Here is a 15,212-nt window from a genome sequence, read left to right as displayed (position 1 = left end):
ACAATTTGAGAAAAAAATCTACAGTCGCTCACTTGGGGGGGGAAGAGATATTTTCCTTTTACAGATGAAGTGCAAAACAGCAAAAGTAGCTGTATTTGGAAAAATACCGTGCAGTTTATTGATTCCAGAGGGGACAGGTACAGACCGTAGGTTTGCTCATTTCCCCGTAAAAACAGGGAATGATTTCGAGGGGTGCGAGGTATCATATCAGCAGGCTGGTTTGTTTTGTTAAGAGATGAGCCTGCTAAAATGTTCAGTGCTTTTCAGGAAGGGAACAAGGAAAATATTCGTATTTATAGCAACATAATTGTTTAGAACAAAATAAGTTATTCCATCCTTTTAATCTCCGTTTCTATGGCTATCCTGCGCGGGGCTGGGATCTGATTTTCCAACATCCGTGCGATCCGTGTCCCCTCGGCAGCGGCCGGCGGCACCGGCCCTGGCAGGGAGCGCCTGTCCGCGCTGAAGAAATCCCGTTCCAGGCGCTCCCGGACCGCCCCGGACACCGGGAACCCGCTGCCCCCGATGCACTTTTTCATTGTTGTTTCCCCTTAACTCTCTGCACTTGGCTAATTTTAGCCCCGCGGCTCCCCGAGCGGGCTCCCCCCGCGCCGCCGCTCCGGGCACCATTCGCCGGGCGATGCGCTGCCATGAACCCGCACCCCTCCCGCACCGCGCCGCTGTCCCCGCACCGCTCCGCATCCCCCCGGCCCGGCATCCTCGCGCTGCCCGGCCGTGTCCGCATCCCCCCGCCACGCCCGGCCGTGTCCGCATCCCCGCCGTGCCGTATCCCCCCGCACCTCCCGGCACCGCTGTCCCCGCGTTCCCCCGCCCCGCGCGGCTGTCCCCGCATCCCCCCGCGCTCCGCGCGCCTGTCCCCGCACGGCCGCGCGCTGTCTCCGCGTGTCCCGCGTGCCCTCCCCGCGCTGTCCCCGCCGGGGCGGGGGTGCGGGGTCACCGCGAGCGCGCGGGCGCGGCGCCCCTTCACACCCCCCCCGCCCCCCCCCCGCGAACGCGAGGGCTGAGTCCGTGTTCCGGGCGGGCTCCAGGCCGGGATTTGGGCGCTCCCTGCCCGCCTCCCTCCCCCTTGCCCCCCCGCCCCTCCTCCCCCCTCCCGCCGGCTCCCTCCCTCTCTCCCTCCCTCCCTCCCTCCCCCTCCCTCCCGGCTCCTGAACTCCAGCCCCTCTCTCTCTATCAGCCGCTCACTCTGTCTCAATATGTCTCAAGATGGCGGCCAATGTGGGATCGATGTTTCAATATTGGAAGCGCTTTGATTTACAGCAGCTGCAGGTCAGGCTTCCCCGCTCGCCGCACCGGCCGGGCCGCGCCGCCGGACCCCCCCTCCCTCCCTTCTCCGCCTTCCCTCGGGCCCGGCCTCCCCCTCCTCCTCCCGCTGCCGGCCCGCGCCGCCTAAAGGGAACCCCCCGCTCCGCCCGGCCGCGGCGCTCCGCTCCCTCCGCCCCCCCCGCCATCGATCACCGGCCCCATCGGAAATTGATCCTCTTTGTTCAATTCATCGATCAGCCCAAGATGGCGCCGGAGCTGCCGCTGCCGGGGCTGCCGCCGCTTCGCCCGCTCCGTCCCGGGCTGCTCTTTCCCCGCTCCGCGCTCCCCCCCGGCGGCGGGGCCGTGCGGGGCGGCGGGCGCGGCGGGACTCCCGGCGGCCGCCGCTCATCCCCCGCCCGCCTCCTCCCTCTCCTTCTCCGCCGCCTGCCCCCTTCCCGCCGCCGCGTCCCCGCCGCTTTTCCTCCGCCGGGAGCCGGGGAAAGTTTACCGAGTGCTGGGACTTTGTGTGGGGGCGCCGGGCGGGCTGGCGGTGCAGGCGCGGAGCGGCGGGGGCTGGGGGCGCTGTGGTGCCGGCCGGGCGGGCGGGCGCTCCCCGCCGCCGCCGCGGGGTGCCGGCCCTCGCTCCGCTCTGCTCCGCTCCGCTCCGCCGGGCGCGGGGCTCCGGCCGCCGCCCTGCGACCGCCGCGGGCACCGCGCCGGGCCGCCACGGGAGGGGACGCGGGGGCACCGGCCGGCTGGGAGGGAGCGAGCGGCGGAGGGTCCCGCGGGGTGGGAAGGGGCGAGCGGCCGGTGCGCGGAGAGGGGGGCTCGGGAGGGCAGCGGCAGCGCCGGGCGCGGGGAGGGGCGCGGGGGCGTCCCGGCCGGCGGGGGGCATCGCGGCGTATCTCCCCGCGGCGGCGGGAGGGCACGTTACATAATTCACGGGCTCTCCAGCCTCTCCTGCTGTCCAGGATCTGACAGATGAGCGGAATATTGATGCTTTACTGTGCTGGCTCGGGAGAGCCCAGAAGTGCCGTTTCCTGCGAGGGAAAGTCCTCGCAGACCGGCCTCCCTCCCCCTGGCCCGGGGGAGCGTCCCCGGGGGAATTGCGGCCCCACGGTTTAATTGAGTTGCCGGGCTACAGATAAGGCCGGGGCGGGCCGGGGGGGTTGTCAGACGCTGTATCGGTGCTGCTCCCGCCGTGAATGGGATTGCAACACGCGTGTCTCCCAGTTGATTGGCGCAGGAAGGCGCTGCCCTGCCTCTCCAAACCCGCCGCTGCCTCCTGTTTAAATAAATTGGCTCGAAAGCCGGCGGCTGCCCACCCTGGCCCCCGCGGAGGCGGCGGTGGAGCCGGCCGGAGGCTGCGGCAGGCGGAGGGATGGTGCGCTGATGCTGGGCAGAGCCGCATTCCCGCTGGAGGTGAGGGGATGCTCGCAGGGGGCCGGCAGCGGGACCCGGGTCCTGCCACCCTCCCTTCCCCTCGGCCGGGCGTGCGGGAGCGATATAATATATATATATATATATATATATTTATAATATTCAAAACTCCCACCCCAGCAGCCCCCGAAAGGGGAAGTGCTGCGTGGTATCTGTGCTGGGAGGCCGGTCCCTTCCGACTTTCAGGTGCATTAGGAGGTGGGGTAAACTAGCGTTTTGTTTCAGGTTTCTCTGTGGTCTTCCAGCCCCTTTCGCGTTTTATTGTTTCTTTTAAGGGTTTTGGATTAAGGTAGACTTGGCTGAACTTTGCTAACTTGAAAGGGTTCTTAATAGTGACCCGGAATACCTACAGGAATACGGAAAATGAGATCCAGATGTAGAATTGTATAAAATAAAATGGATTAAATTAAGATGTAGTTAAACAAGGTCTGACATCTCTAATTGTGGACTTTTGCTTTTGCCTCTGTGTACGTGTGGCTGTACTTGCTTAGCATAGGAAAATAAACGCTCTGAACATCACTGCCGTGGCGTTACATTTAACGGTGAACAAGTCTAAATATTGCCTATAAAAATAAAGCCTTCAGAAATGCTTATTGATTAAAACATATTATGCTAAAGTATCTATCATGTAAATTAAATTCTAAAATGTAATGAACACAGCCAAATGGCATTTTGATAGATTGTTCTATTCTGTTTTTAGTAAAAAATAGCTCACTTTTATCATAATTTAATTTCTGTGCCTACTGTAAAACCTGTTGTGGAGTATCACTGTACAAACCTTAATCTCGTTTTTGCAGACTAAATGTGACAGTCTGACTTGAACAGCTTGTAGCTTCTCCTTTGAAGCATTCTGGTAACGCCAGCTTAGAGTTGTTTGAACAATATTCATTACCTGCTTTTGAGGACTGGTGATTATTTATCCGTGCTGCGGATTGAGGCTGTTCACCTGTTGGCAGGTTCAGCAGGCAGGCTGTGAGCAGCACAGAGTTTGTTAACTTTGCATGCACTCTGTCTGCAGAGAGCCCTGGAGTGACCGGGGAGGGAGAGAATACCTTCCTCCGTATGCAGAATAGTTAATTTGTTTCAAATTAGCTTTTATTTATTATTTTTTTTACCCACCCATCTGCACCAAGAGGTAATGTAATATTTACTCCCACTTGCAGATGAAGCAATGTGCTATAAAACCATCATTCCCAGGGAAGAAGTTCAGTCCCAGAGAAGTGTCCGTGCCTCCCTCCGTCCCCGTCCTTGCCCTGACGTATTTCGAGCGTGGAATTGTAGAAAGTAAAAATACTTCCGTGTACGCTCTGTTCCAGCATGAAAGCCTGGAGGATTTATGCTTAACACAACTCCACCTGAGCCCTGCAGAACCCCAGCTCATGGAGCTCAGGGTGTGAGGGCTTTGAAGCTCTGTGTGCATGAGAAAGTTGTGAGGAGCTGGGACTGGGCAGTCCCGGATCGCTGGCAGCCAGCGCCGCATACCCGGCTGCTCCCAACTTCCTCTTCCACCTTCTCTTGGAAGGAGATGTTTAACTGTTGATGAGCTTCGACCTGCCTTGTAATATTAAACAGCAGGTTTCTCCAGATTGTATCAATATTAATTAAAAACAGAGCCAGGAACACTTTAGGGTCTGACTTTTTAAATTATTTATTTCCTTTCGCTAAATAACCCCATGTTTATAGGGAAAGATGTTTCAAGTGTTGGAGACAGGATTAAATAATTCAGAACTTGGATTAAAGAACAAAAAGGTCTGTTCACAAATGGAATATGAGATGCAAAAATGGCAGCTTCCTACAGGTATCAAACGGGGCTCTTCACTGGAGACTGTACCTGCGAGGCACGCAGCTGAACATTAACCCTTTTCTGTAGTCAAGGCTGGCATGATTTCTAAAGAAGCTGAAACAGGCATGGCATTGCTGCCTCAGTGTGCTATGTGGTGGTGGATGGACCCATGTGTGATGGGAGGGAGTTGCAGTGCTCAGAGAAAATAGCCCCTCGCAGACAGTCAGCTGTGGCAGTAAATGCAGGTGAAATCACTGGAGAGATGCTGCTGCCCTGCAGTTAAAGCTGCACGTCCTGTCTGGAAGCAGTTGTGTGATTGGAATCAGATCAGCAGCGTGAAGGTAACCTGCTGTTCCGTGGTCCTGGTTTGTTTGTAGTTTTTGGTGTCCCCATCACCTTCACTCTAAACACAACCTTTTGCTGGAGAACAGGAAAGGAGCGTTGTGTTCCCGTGGGCAGAGCATGCAGCTCTCCCTGACAGCTTGCTTAATATTTCTGAATATGGGTGTATATATCAATAGCAGAGGAGGCAGCGGGTCTCTCTGACCAGCAGGAGTTAGTCTAGCTTGAGCCACAGCTCTGAGTTGCATCTGAGGACAAATGGAAGAAGTTAATACCCTTTGAAAACTTAAACTATCTCTAGTTATTTTGACAATAAACACAAGTTCTCAAAGTGTCATTGGAGCTTTTTAGGACAGGCTCACATTCTGGTAGAAAGTACAGTTTCTTATTGCTTTTGAGCAGAATGGCAGAACTTGTTACCATCAAGCTCGGGAATGAAAATCTAAAGGCAAATCTTGCTAATGTGTTTGTTTTTTAAAATCTCATCCTGGTATTGCATCATATATGATTTAAGTAAGGATAGAATATTAGTTCTGTGCAGGCTGTGACTAACTGTTTAGGTTAAACCATTGATCTTATAAAATCTGTAACAAAATCTGAAAAAACTAAGTTGTAATGAATAGCTTTTAAATACTGAAGTACTTCTGTTACTAAATTAGAAACAGGTGGAGTTGTTGGCATTGTTTAGTTGGGTCTGATGGTACCAGAGCACAAGCTGATGTGTGGAGGACTTTGTATGCTTCATCAGCAGTGGAATTAGTGATCAGGTCTGAGTGTTTCATTTGGGTATCTGTGCAGGTCATTGTAGAATTGTTTCTGTCCTAAAAGTAGTCAGTGGTTCTCTCTTTATAGTGGTAGCTGAATGTGCATGTGGAGAGAAGTCTCCAGCTGCTGTAGCCACATTTCTGCTCCCCTCAGCTGCTCGGAGAGGAGAGGTGAAGGCAGCTGGGTGTTCCTGCAGGAAGGGAGGGATGGCAGAGCCAGGGCACTGCTGCCAAGATACTCCAAGAGCAATCACAGCAGGAAAGCTTTGGCAGCTTGTGGTGGCCAGGGTGGTGTCCCTGGACACCCACCACATGTGACATACTAGAAGAAAGGCCCTTGATGTACTTCTGGCACAAGAACTTGTCTTTCATAGGATTCCTTGAGTCCTGTTCCTTGGGAATAAATCTCGGAGAGCTTTTCTATCCCTTGTTTTATTCCTGCAATGAAATAATGCCCATCAGAAATGTGGCAGAGTCACTGCGTGCTTCGGTCACTCTGCTCTAGTGCCAAGTCTGTGGTTAATTGGATGATGTATTGAGAAGTGCAGTAGGGAGGATTTGGGATATGGTAATGGCTGGGGGTTTTCTGAAGAAAAATCACATTGGTTGGCTCTATGTAACAATACAAAATAAGTAATGGGTGAAACATTTTCTAGAGAAGAAATTACATGCGGTCTAAAATTCCAATGAACAGTTATTCTTTATTTGCAAGCTGATTTGTAATGCAAAAAGTGGATGTAGAAAAATGCATAATCCAGAGTTTCAGTTTGATCACACTGATGCTGAGAATAAAGGCAGTTTATTTATTGGGTAGAGAACAGACACATGTGTGGATGATTGGTATTTTTTAAGGCACCAAGCAGGCAGTGTGCACTTGTAAGCCTTTCTATGCAAGCAGGGTGGTAAGTTCCCATCTTGTGTATCCAGGTTTTTCCTGCACCTGTGCTTGGTTCTTTCCTATAGCCTTTTTAGGAAGGCCTTGAAAATACAATGTTTTCTGTATTGGGAATATAGTGACAGTGTTTCTCTCTGCTGGAATGGGGGAGTGGGGAGAATGATTTGAGGATGAGAGGGGGAAAGCTGAAATGGGATTGTTTACAGAAGACAAGGAATGTTGGATGAAGAGACTTGTACTGGAGTGCTCACACATGGTGTTGAATGAACCAGGAGAAATGGGAGAAACTTGGACCTCACAGTCATAAATAGTGCCCTTAAATTAGTGAACATGAGATAAATCCTGCTCATTTTGTGACATATGTTCTCAGCTTGTTTTTGTTGTTTCTGGTTTGACAAGGCAAATCAGTGATTTCTGCCTTTATTGGCAGTTATAATGAAGAAAATACAAGCTATTGCACTGGTTGGATTGTGCAGAACGTGGCATGCAGACAGATTGTTGGATGTTTAGTTTTTATAAAAGATTAAACACAGTTGGGTGTCGGTTGTTGGATGTAACAAAGGTCTCCACTCCTGTCCAACAGTAATTTGGATTTCCAGGAAAGCACTAGGCAGTAAGGAATTTGCAGTAGATCCACTACTGTACTCTGGTTGTGCTTCTGTTCTGTCTCTAGCAAGACACTGCAGTTCTTACTGCACTGTTACTTGCACCTCCTGTGACTTAGCAGAGTTAAACATTTACCCTGAATAAAGATAATTTTTGGTATGAAGGTGTTAAAGCCGGGAGGTGCCCGACAGCTCCTGTGTGTGTGTTACAGCAGGCAGGGGTTTGCAGCTGGAGCCTGTCACACTAATGTCTAACAGCTTTTTGCCTCCCTGGCAATTCACTTGCCCCCTTCCTTGCAATAATTTGATTTCTTTGTCCGCAGTTGGGGCAATAAGGAAGTTTCTGTGGGGGCTGGAGCTATGCTGCCATTCCTGGGGAGCAGGGAGGGCAGCTGGGGTGCTGCTCATCCTCCTCCTCCTCATGGACCCCAATGATCTGCTCTGGGAAGACAGAGGTGAAGATTACTCATTTTTGAAAGGCTCAAAAGCAGATGCACAGAAGTATTTTAAGCTGCTGTGTTTAGATGCTTTGAATTCCCCCATACCTTTGTGCCTCTGGTTGTGAGCACTTTGAGGCACGTACGGATGTAGGCCATGGCTGTCTCGGAGGCTTTTCAGAGGAGTTCACACATCAGAGCTGAGCAGATCCTGTGCTTCTGCTCTTTTGTGTGGAAATGTACCTTAGTGAATGAGCAAGCCTGGAGACTGCAGCATCTGGAGTGCCAGCACAAGCTTTCTGTGAATGATAGGATAAAATATGGCTAAATGGCTGCACAAATCCCATAGGAACGTGACCATTCCTCTTGCTGAAGCCAGTGATTTTGTATAGGTGAGCCCAGGTGTGCACTGCACGTGGGAATTCGGGTGAGACCAAGCCATGGTCTGATTCCTGGAAACATTTTATCACATCCCTCGAGCTGTGGAGGTGGGATGGTCCAGTGCTGCTGCTCTCTCACGTCACCGTGGGATTGCTTTTATGGGCTTGGGGAGGGTGTGTGCAGGAGCAGTTCTGACACATTGCAGAGGTCTTTCCTTGCTGAGAAATGTTGGTTTATGTCTGTGGCTCACGTGTGACTGGCTGAGGGCAGCAATGTTAGAGGGAAGTAAAAATTAAACCAAGTGGTGTGGGGGAAGTGACAGTGCTTAAAGGAGTGGAGGGGTAAAGGGAAGTGGTGAAGAAAGGAAGGAGGTAAGGAGTGAGCATAAACCTAGGACTTGGAAATGAAACTTCTTGCAGTACAGTTGGAAGAAGAGAGCTTATTTTAGCCTTTATATAAATATTAGTCAGTGTTCAGGGCACTGTGGTGGGTCTCCCAATAAATGCCTGCCTGTAGTGTTGCCACCAAATCAACCTCACCTGCCCTTCCTCACCTTAGATCACCTGGGGTTTGCCTCCAGGCTGTCCTTGTGGGAACATCCTGGGAAAATCTGTCCATGAGATGCTGAGGTGATGGTTTGATTTCAGAGTGCACTGGCAGTTTTTAGTGTTACCCTGTGACAATCAAGGGTTTGAGTTTCCTGTTAGCTTTCTATCCACCTGCGTGATATTTTCAGGTATTATGAACAGGAGAAGCATTCTCATTGTTCTTAGTGAAAAATAAAGGTGGGGGCAAGCCCCCAGGGAATTTCATAGCTTTTGCCTTTTTATTTATTTATTTTTTTTTAATGAAGACTCAGACTAGCCATATCTTAGATGGCAAAGGTTTGTGTGTTTTGAGTGGAAATGCTCTGGCTTATTCCTGTAGAAGCAAAACTGCAAAGCCAAAAGGGAATGTTGCAGATGATGAGATGCAGTGGAAGTTTGATGGGTTAAATCTTGCTCCTTCTGCTCTCAGTATCTCTTGTAGGTGTTTGTGGTTTCATGGTGTTGCTGAACCAATATTCTAAAGAAAACAAAAGATTTCTTTTACCAAGGCTGAACTGAAGCTGGTGTGTATGAGCCCTTCACAAATGTCTGTATGTGAGCATCACTTTGGGCAGTGGTGCTGACACCCAGAGCCTTGAACTGCTTCAGATTCAGTGTGAGCACAGTCAGGAGGTGGCAGTGACTCTCAGATGAGTTGGGAGTTGCAGAACCACTGCCAAGAGCTGCCCCATCCCCTGAACACTTCCCTTGCACTGGTTTCCTTCTCCATCTGGGAAACACTGATATTGCTCCCAGCCCCTCTCTGAGATACAAGATTGTGAGTTAGCAGTTACTGTTGGGTTTTGCTGCTACTTAATTCTGACTTGTGGATAAACAAGACTCAGTGGTTACATTTTCTGCACCTTTGTTCTCAATATTTTAAACGTGCTGATTTGTAGGTGCTTTTCAGGCTGTTGCTGGAAACAATTTCTACAGAAATGAATACGAAAAAACATTCATTTCTACAGAAATGAATATGTTGGTTGTCCTAAAAGAATATTGAGAATGATTGGTACTAAATCACTGGAAAAAATGTTTCTTGCCCTTGGTTATAAAGTTATAATCTAGAGTTACTCATACATAGACACACTCTTACTTTAAAACATACCTCACTGTTGTTTGGTGTAATGTACAATTTATCAAGTTTCCCTTCAGATTTCTCTATATATTGAAGGCTGTTTAAAATTTACATTATAGGCAGCCAGCGATATGAATGTTGAATTAAAAATTCAGCAGTTTGTGGTTGCATCGTTTCAAGCTTCAGCCCAAGGTTTGAAACAGCTCCCTGTTCCAGCAGGACAGGCCAGGCTCTGCCAGCCAGGGGCAGGGAGGATCTTCCATCCCAAGCCACGCTCTGGTGGTTTTAAGGGCAGTAAGTTTTAAGGACAGGGAGCCTTTGAGCCCCCTGGATGGCCAGAGAGAGGAGAGAGAGGGGATGTGCAGAGCAGTCCTTATGTGATGTGCTGCACCTGTACTTGAAGGTTGAAATTCATAACTCACCAAACACATAGGATGGGAAAGCTTGAAACCTTTTCTTTCAACTTTTCCTTTTTATCCAAATTGCCCAGGCTCTGTAGTGAACCAGCAGCTCCTTGTGCTGTCAGTGGTGTTGGGGGTTTGCTTTATCTCTGCTGCTTGTGCACAACATCAGGAATATCCATGTCCTGCTTGTGTCCTGCTCCATGCTGGGGCTGTGCTCCTGGCTCCCTGAGCTTGGCAAAGGTGGATGAACTTTATCCCTGTTTAGCACAACACCCAGTGAGCATTGCAGCATGTGCTGAAGTTTTAGCTCGTGTGTAGTCAGAGTTTCTGGCTGAGCTTGGCTGAAGGAGCTGCCCTTTCTGCCCAGCCCAGAGTTAAGTTGTGAGCAAAGATGAATCTCTCCACCCTAGTCCAGCAGCCTCTCATCTCTGCCTTTATCTCATGTTTCTAATCAATTCCATTCAGTTTCTTGTTTATTTCGTTGATGTGACACACAAATGTTGTCACAGTAGCTCAATAAAATTTATACTTGTGTCTTGTCTGTAATTATTTTTCATTTTATTTTTATTGGGTGTTTACACGTTTTATGGCATGTTCATGTCAAAGTAAATTTGTATCATGTTGTCACTTAAAGATGTTTGCTTCATTTTCATCCATAAATAAAATGTATCCTTTGTCTAGGATCTGAAACACCAGAATGTTAATTTTGTCAGTGAGCTACATATCTGTTTTCTGCTGCAGATCTGTGTGTGTTAATATTGATAAAACTCAGCTTTGCTTTGGTATGTCTGGTATGAGCATAGCTGCTGTTCTGATATTAATTGTGGGGATGGGATAATATTAAACATTTAAAAACAAGGAGCCAGTAGTCTTGCAATTGATTTTCTGTGGAGAGACTTTTGTGCTGAGCTGTTTACACAATTGTAACCTCAGTTTCTTTTAGGTGAGTGCAAGTGTTTCATGGATTTAAAAAATACAGTTGAGTGCACTGGTTTCTCCTCCCTTCCCTTCTTGCCCTGCCTCTTGCAGGAGCTCTAGTTTTCTTTTGCTTGTAGGTTTCTGCACATTTTCTTTGGAATGGAGCGTTGCTTTGGAAATTCTTGGGATGCTGGAAAAGGGCAGCTTGCTCATATTGTGTCCTCAGCTCCTCTCTCTGCCTCTGTTCACCACACATTTGTCTGTTTTCTTAGGCAAATGTACTTTATACTCTTAATTACCACTCGAAACTCAGAATGTCTTTTTTTCCTTCCTCCCAAAAGTGAGTGGATACTTGTGGCCCTGTAGGGGTGAGCTCAGGAGGTGCTGTGCTCTTGCTTCCCAGGATGAAGCAGACAGTGAGGAGGGAAGAATTGTTCTCTAAGAATTTATTCTGTACTTTGTAAGAATTTTAGTTTTGTACTTTCCTGGTCCTGCCAGACTCTGGGTTACTGCCATCAGTGTTACTGACAGTCCTTCCCCCCTGCAGGACTGAGGATTAATTCCCTAGTTTAGGTCAGGATTTGAATCAAATTAAACTGTCTTACTAAGCCATGCTCTCAGTTTTATGTCCAATGGTTTTTTGTTTCCATGCTCATGAGGAGGAGGTGGTTTCACATTTTCTTTTAAGAGCAGGCAGAGTTTAGTCAGTCCCAGGGCTGGAAAGTTTTATTGTAACAGCTGAGTTCTTCTGTACAGCTTGTGATACACATTTTTACTCTTTGTGAGGCCTTTGCTGTGCTCCAGGCCATCAGCTAGTGAGACCAGAAGTGTGTGGGATTTTTTTCTTGGAGTGATGTGTTAAATACAGCACAAATTATTAAAACATCACACACACTGTGCTGTGATCAGCTTGGTTTAGATGATAAATTAAAATCTGTTAGCATCTGAGATGTTCTGGCATATCCTGAGAATAGTTAGTTCTTTAATATGCCAAGCTAAGTAAAACTTGATTAGTGTCACTATCTGGGATTTTCTGTCCTGTAAATAGAACTTGAAGTCTAAAATTGGAACTGTGAAAACCTACTTTAACTGGGATTAGAAAAAGAATTTAATAGTTCAGATTGATTTCAGGATCTTAGAAAGTGGTCACTGTGCCCCAGAGCTGTCGTACGTGCCATCTTCTTAAAAATTAACTCCACTGCAAGGGCTGAAAAGTTCCTGTGGGCTGCAGCACTCTCTGCTTGGCCATGCAGCACAGCCTGCTGGGTTGGAAAGGTGCTTTCTGTGCTTGGCTGCTGCCTGTGTGCCAAAGGTTGTTGTGTCTCCAGCTCCTGGCTTTGCACTCCTGATGGCTGCCAGGATCCTGGCTGGTGAAAGGTGATGGCAGGAATTGGGGTTAGAGGCTTTTTCCTGCCAGCGTGAAAGCTCCTGATACCAGGAGATGATGGCTCTGTGTGGTGGTTTTCATTTTTTGGGTGCATTTTGTGCATGAAGTGGATGAGATGGGAGCTGGTGAGGCAGTGGGGATGCCTGGTGTGGGAGAGCACAGCCACTGCTGCTGGGCTGGGATCCAGTGCTCTTGCCTTGCTTCCAGGGATGTCATGGCAAACTGCAGTCACACTTCATAGTGTTTTGTGCCCTATTTATTTGCTGTAATCATTTCACCAACCAGTTGTGAAGTTAATTTCAATGGTAAGAAATATTCATTCCATATCTAGCTGCCTTTTTTTTTTAAGTTGTTGGTTGGCAGCAGCCCCTTTGTACGGTGTCTTGATTGTCAGCTCTTCATTATAAATTTACTTTCTAAATGCTGACTTAAGGCCTGACACTTTGTTTGTTTAACTGTCAGTTACACTACTTGGGAGACCTAATAAAAGCCTCTCAGATCTTCCTATTGAATTAGGCCACCCTTTACCACCCCAGTGACTGAAGTAAAACAACTGCAGGAGTCTCTTTTCCTGTCTATCCCATTTTTGCTGGAACCCTGCTTTGGGTGTCTTCTGGTCCTGTCCTCGCTGTGACAGTCGTTCTCTGGTAAAAGGTCACTGTAGTGTTTTAATTGGATTTTTCAGCTGCAAGGAATATAAAAATATAAGTTTATTAATAGAGTGGCTTTGATCTTGAAGGATTCCAAAACATTTGCTGCATTGCAAGTACAGGAATGGTTTAGTTTTACTGCTCGTTGAGGGATAATCAATTTTGTCGTGGAGCATGGAAAGCTGGATGTTCTTCCTGGGAGGTCGGGGGGAAGTAGGGGGAAATCTGGGAAGGCAGAATGTTGTTCCCCAAGTGGAATTTCCCCAGGATACAGAATCAAATTGTGACTCTGTCAGAGATGCCAAAGGATCTTTCATAAGTTGTTTTGGTTTTGTTTTTTCATCTGAGATCTTTGAAAAAGGTCACGGGCAAGAGACAATTAGAGAAACACTTAAGTGACCCTGTTAGTGTATTTTTGTGGAATTATTGTGCTTTATAGCTATTGCTGCTTTACCCAGATGGTTATTGCTGGTTTCCATCTGTTCATTAAGGAAAAGTAAAGACAGAAAACAGCAGATTTAACTGGGTTTTTAACCAGAACTTTCAGGTTTATTTCTTCTGTGACCACATCAGGTTAATGTTTTGGGTGAGCACGCTGCGGTTTCAAGGTGAAGAGATTAAAGTGGGAGCTTGTCTGCTCAATATGGGTCACGACAGCAGCTTCCTGTGTTTTGGGCACCCTTTTCTTTGAACAGTCCTCAGGTATGAAGTGTGATATCACCTTGGCAGGGAGCCAGGCCAAGGGAAAGACTCTGACCAAGGCTGACATTATGGAAACCATTTAAGCGTTCGTGGCCAGAGGATCCTCAGCTCATATTGCTGCTTATTCCCAGTTTAACCTCAGGGCTCTCTGTGTGACTTCATAGTCCCCCCAGTGGAGTTTTCTCTGGTTTTACTAAGATCTGCTCCCTTAAAGGTTAAACACTTTAAAATCTTCAAGGCTTGCAGGTGTGAGAGCTTCGTGCTGGCACTGATGTAGGTGAGCTGATACCAGTTTTAGGGGTTTTGTACTTAGGGTGATCTCTCATGTCTCACTTCCTGGAGAATGGTGGGAGAAGGAGCCTGGAGAGGCCAAGAGCATGATCTGGATTTTCACCCAATGATGAGCAAAGCAAAATGAAAAACTTCTTCCAAGTCCCATCATCCTGCTCATGGCACTAAGAGTTTTTCTTCACCTGGCTATTTCCTTTGAGCTGGTGGATGATTTGTTCTCAGAGCTGTTTTCAGGCAGCAGAAATTTCATGTAGGATGGAAGAAGGAAGCTGTCTGGAGGGAGAGCTGTTTGCAGGGGTCCTGAGCAGGGTACACAAGAGTGGTTTTATTTCCCCGACTCCTTTGCCAGTTGCTCAACCAGATGTCCTCAGTAGTTTGTGCTGTAAGATGTTAAGTAATTAGATCATTCAGATTCTAGTTAAACATAATTAAAGCCCTGTGTAAACTGAGTGAAGCTGACAAGTTTTATAGGTTGGTCATAGCAAAAATATCAGATGATATAGCTCAGCATTAATACAAAAAGATTTAAGCCTCCCTGCCCTCAAATAAAGAGGTGTTTAGTCTCCAAATTTAATCCTTAATTAGAAGTAGAATTTATGGAGCTTACTAAAAATGTTTCTAGGATCTTGGAAGCCTCACTCAAAAGTGTTTCCATGTAGTGTTTGCTGGTTAAAGTTTCCTCTGTACCCCTGAATTCAAAATAGAGAACTTACTTAGCAGTTATTATGTCAAGTTAAACAGAATTTTGCAGTTTTTTTCCTGTAGTCAGTGGGTAAGTCAGTTGCAGTGGTGTTTCTTGACATGAGAAGGGTTGGAACAAGCAGCACCATCTCTGGGTGCCTTTCCCAGCGTGGAGCTGATTTGCCTTTTGGGATGATCTGGGTGTAGCACAGCCTGTGTGAGGTGCCTTGATTTCCAGCAGTGCCTTCCAACCCTGGGTTCATGAGCATCACATGCCCTGGTTATCGTAAAATAGCAGAACTGGAGAGAATCACCGTGTAATGCCACCTTGTCTGCAGGTACTGCAGAGCAAAAGAGCAAATGTGAGCTTGTGAGCACACGGCTGAAACACGAGTTCTGTGTTCCAGCCTTTGATTATTGTTGTTTTATTGCAACACTTTGAAGCTAATCTTGATTATTTCTCTCCCTCATTTTACAGATATGACACATTATTTTGTTGTTTGTTTGCTGGCAGGCGAAACATATTTTCTGAAGGAAAGTGTTAACAGATCCGCTGATAAAATGTCTGTCTTCTAAAAACTGTCTGAAGACAAATTGAGTA

The 15,212-nt window shown here is 47.9% G+C and overlaps 1 protein-coding gene across 8 annotated transcripts in view; it reads left to right on the top strand.

Annotated features, from left to right (window-relative positions):
• Positions 1-1,147: 1,147 nt before the first annotated feature.
• Positions 1,148-15,212, top strand: part of CUX1 (cut like homeobox 1) — a 268,416-nt gene continuing 254,351 nt past the window's right edge. For 7 of the 8 annotated variants that reach the window (XM_050981835.1, XM_030232439.2, XM_030232441.2 and 4 more), the window contains exon 1: positions 1,148-1,290. In XM_050981835.1, coding sequence (XP_050837792.1) covers positions 1,228-1,290 — 63 coding nt within the window. In that variant the 5' untranslated portion in view covers positions 1,148-1,227. Of the gene's footprint in view, positions 1,291-2,535; positions 2,689-15,212 lie in introns of those variants that run through there. The other variant, XM_018919314.3, reaches the window with a different exon arrangement.

This window comes from Serinus canaria, chromosome 19 (assembly GCF_022539315.1).
Source record: "Serinus canaria isolate serCan28SL12 chromosome 19, serCan2020, whole genome shotgun sequence".
Taxonomy (NCBI): domain Eukaryota; kingdom Metazoa; phylum Chordata; class Aves; order Passeriformes; family Fringillidae; genus Serinus; species Serinus canaria.
Note: the sequence above shows the minus strand (reverse complement) of the source record. Positions and strands in the feature narration are given on the sequence as shown.